General features: G+C 35.1%; 1 protein-coding gene across 1 annotated transcript; it reads right to left on the bottom strand.

Annotated features, from left to right (window-relative positions):
- Positions 1–280: 280 nt before the first annotated feature.
- LOC118913227 (olfactory receptor 14C36-like) lies at positions 281–1,216 on the bottom strand. The gene has a single exon (XM_036887032.2). It carries the CDS (start codon positions 1,214–1,216, stop codon positions 281–283), a length of 936 nt encoding a protein of 311 aa, XP_036742927.2.
- Between the last annotated feature and the right edge of the window lie 2,329 nt (positions 1,217–3,545).

Below are 3,545 nucleotides of genomic sequence, written 5' to 3'. Positions count from 1 at the left end.
TATAATAATTATTTTGTTAAATATTGATGAATTACAAATACAATCTAAAATGATTCTTAACAAATCATTTGAATGATATCTATAGATTAAAAATCCTTACTCATTTTTTTTAGAAAATTGAAATGGTGATATAAAACACAAAATTATTTTATAAGAGTCAAATCTCAATTCCAGTACATGTAACTCAAGAGTTGGCAGTCTAATGGGTAAAACAGAAAATAGTGGATTTTCCAAAAGTTTGAATCTTACTGAGACCTTCGGATAAACCTGAAAAGAATCTTTATGATTTTCCTGAATAAAACTTTCTTGATACAATTTTCCTCACAGCGTCCTTTACCTGTTTGTTTCTAAGACTGTAGATTATAGGATTCAAGAGTGGAGGAACTATGCTATAAAATACAGAAAAAATCATGTCCAGAATTGTATCAGAGGATGTTGAAGGTCTTACGTACACATAGCTGCCAAAACTGAGGAAAATGGACACCACCAGGATGTGAGGGACACACGTGGAAAAGGCCTTTCCTCGCTCTCTGCTTTGAAACTTGAGCACAGTAGAAAATATGCGACTATATGACATGGTAATGAAAATAAAACAGCTACCACCAATCCCCATGGCAGAAATAATAATTAAGAGCTCATTGCTGAAGGTGTCAGAGCAGGAGATCCGCAGAAGAGAGGGGATGTCACAGAAGAACTGACGGACCACGTTGGACATACAGAAGGACAGCCGGAATGTGTTTCCTGTGTGCACACCTGCATAGATCAGACCACTGAGCAGGGAGACCAGTGTCATCTGGATACAGATTCTTTGGTTCATGATGACGGGGTAGTGGAGGGGCCGGCAGATGGCCACATAGCGGTCACAGGCCATTATGGTGAGGAACAGAAGCTCTGTAACAGCAAGCCAAAACAGGAGGAAGATCTGAGCTGCACAGCCAGCTGCTGAAATGGCCCTGTTGTCAGTGAGGGAGTTGACACAGGCTTTGGGCACAGTGACAGAAATGTAACACATGTCTAAGATGGACAGATTCCTGAGGAAGAAGTACATGGGTGTGTGAAGGCTCTGGTCCAGAGTGGTGGCAGTGAAGATGATGAGATTTCCTAACAGGGTGGCCAAGTACATCAGTAGGAATAACAGGGCATATAGGACCCTTAACTCCAGCATCTCAGCAAAGCCCATGAGAAGAAACTCAGTCACCATGGTGGAATTGGCCATTTCCAGAAATGCTGGTTGACCAGGATAGCAAATGGGATAAACCATGAAAGACATGAAATGGAAAAATAATTAATAAATTTACTGTAATTTCTTTCACAGCATTTACATCTATTTCACATGTTGGACTCTGTGTTGTGGGAAGTTCAACTATGTATCTTTTGGCCACTCCTGAGTAGGAAAAAGGAGCAAAGTTCTAGGGTTTAGGCTCACAAATCCTACTGTTTGGATATGACACATAGAACTATTTATCTTCAGTAATATCCAGCTTATGAGGCTTATTGTTTCAAAGAAGACTGACATAGTTGACTTTATATAAATTCTTTGAATTGAGATAAATTCTCAAAAAGAGTTATTTAATTATGTTATAAGTTGGACAACACATTCTGCCTGGATACTGAGAGAGCAGAAATTTAGTTCAGTGCTCTTCAGTCTATGGATTAGAAGATGAGTCCATGATTTGTACATTGGTCTTCTCAGTGTGAGTGCCACAATTAAGATTAAGAGTGTCCACACTGTCATAAAATGTTGACATTGCTATGTGACCCAAGCTGGCACCATTAGATTTATATTTTGTATTATTTTCAAATATCAATTTTTTAGAAAGTTACTTAGTTTTTGAAAAGAAACATTACTAAACGTTTGGAGGAAAAATAAAACTCCTTATGTCATGTTCAAGAGGCACTTATCTAGTTGACTTGAACTTTGGTAGTGAAGATTAACATGATCAGTTTAGGAAATATACTGAATTTTTACTTTATTTGCAAATGTTTTGCCTTCATGTTAAAACAGCCTAGAGTTATTGTTGAATCATATGTGCTTGTAAAACAAAGCAAAACACAATATAACAAAAGAAAAGCTTTAATTCCTTTCTGTTTTTATTTTCTGAATATCATTTTCCATATTACGATTTAATTTTTTATATAACTACATTGCATTCACAAATTACTATTAAATTTGGCATGAATCCTTCACAGAAATTTACCCCATGTAAAATATTAATCTAAAAGATTGACATGGTATTGTTTCTTTATTTTTAAGCTCTGTTAATCCCTAAAATTTTAAATTTTACTGTCTATCCTTTAAACCTCATGTAATTTAAATCCTTTAAACCTCATGTAATTTAATTTCTTGGCTCCTGTTGACTGAGTATGACTGTTGTCACTATTGTCATATCAACATTTTCAATATTTGTACTTGTGGGTAAAATTGTAACTTTTCCAGAATATCTCACCTGGCTTTAGTATATCTGCATATTAATAGGCATTCAGAGGTGGAAAGAAGTATGGCTTTAGTGCATTTGCATCTTTCCTCAGGCGGGAAGGTCGGTGTGGTTGCTGCTAGAGCAGAGAAGAAAGACGGACTGAGACTGCAGTTTGTGAGAAATAAATGGGTTTTAAACTTTATTTCTCCCTTTGACTGATTTTGGATTTTAGAAGTATTTTGCCCAAGATTTCCTTTCCCCGGACTGACAGTACTTCAAACTACAGCTTGTTTGATAAGTTTCTTATATAGGAAATCACACATACCATTATAATATTTAAGTATCAGCTTAAATACACATAATTTTACTAAAGAAACAGCCTCAAAAATAATTTCATCCAAAGAAGTCCTAGTGTAAGCTTTGGCTTACCCTAACACTGACTTATCCAAAGCTCCAGCTTTCTCACAATTTCCACATTTGCCTGCTGGGATTTCACTGGAACCTTTTCAACACTAACATTTCATGGGAAATGCATGTCTTTCAGTGACCCTGGGTTAATATTTTATGATTTTTTCCCCTTTTCAAATAGTATATATAAGAGCCTTAAAAGTCTCTTATTTGGACTTACTCTTTTTCAATATTTCCTATTCTTGGCTGAGTCATTTTTCCATTATTATAGTCTATGGAAAATATCCAAGACTCTTAATATTTCTAAAACCTTGGATTTCACCAAGTTTCATTCAAACTTAGCACATGACCTCTGCTCAAAATTATTTAACATTTTTATTAAGTTTTCTCTTAAATATCTTTAGAGTAGTTTATGTGCCATAATACAAATTATAATTCTTTTGAACCTCTTTCTTTGATAAATCTCTAAATTTAAATTACAACAGTAATTTGGATGTTTGTAAAAAAAATTCCCTTAGTTTCTTCAATCATTTCCTCATTTCCTGTTTCCCAGACTGAAAGCCTGCTCAATTTCAATGCTAGTGTGTCCAAATATCTTGGTCCTGGCACTTTTCTTCAATTGGTGTTCATTTTCACAACTCACTGCTTTCTTAATTTGTAACATTCTAGTCACTGCTTTAACCTACAGAAAATGCAGGCTCTTCAGTCTATAAATTTATT

This window comes from Manis pentadactyla, chromosome 13 (assembly GCF_030020395.1).
Source record: "Manis pentadactyla isolate mManPen7 chromosome 13, mManPen7.hap1, whole genome shotgun sequence".
NCBI classification, from domain to species: Eukaryota; Metazoa; Chordata; class Mammalia; order Pholidota; family Manidae; genus Manis; species Manis pentadactyla.
This window is presented reverse-complemented; position numbering and strand designations above follow the sequence as displayed.

Coding starts and splice junctions, on each gene's coding strand:
- LOC118913227 (XM_036887032.2), bottom strand. CDS start 1,216: ATGGCCAATTCCACCATGGTGACTGAGTTTCTTCTCATGGGCTTTGCT.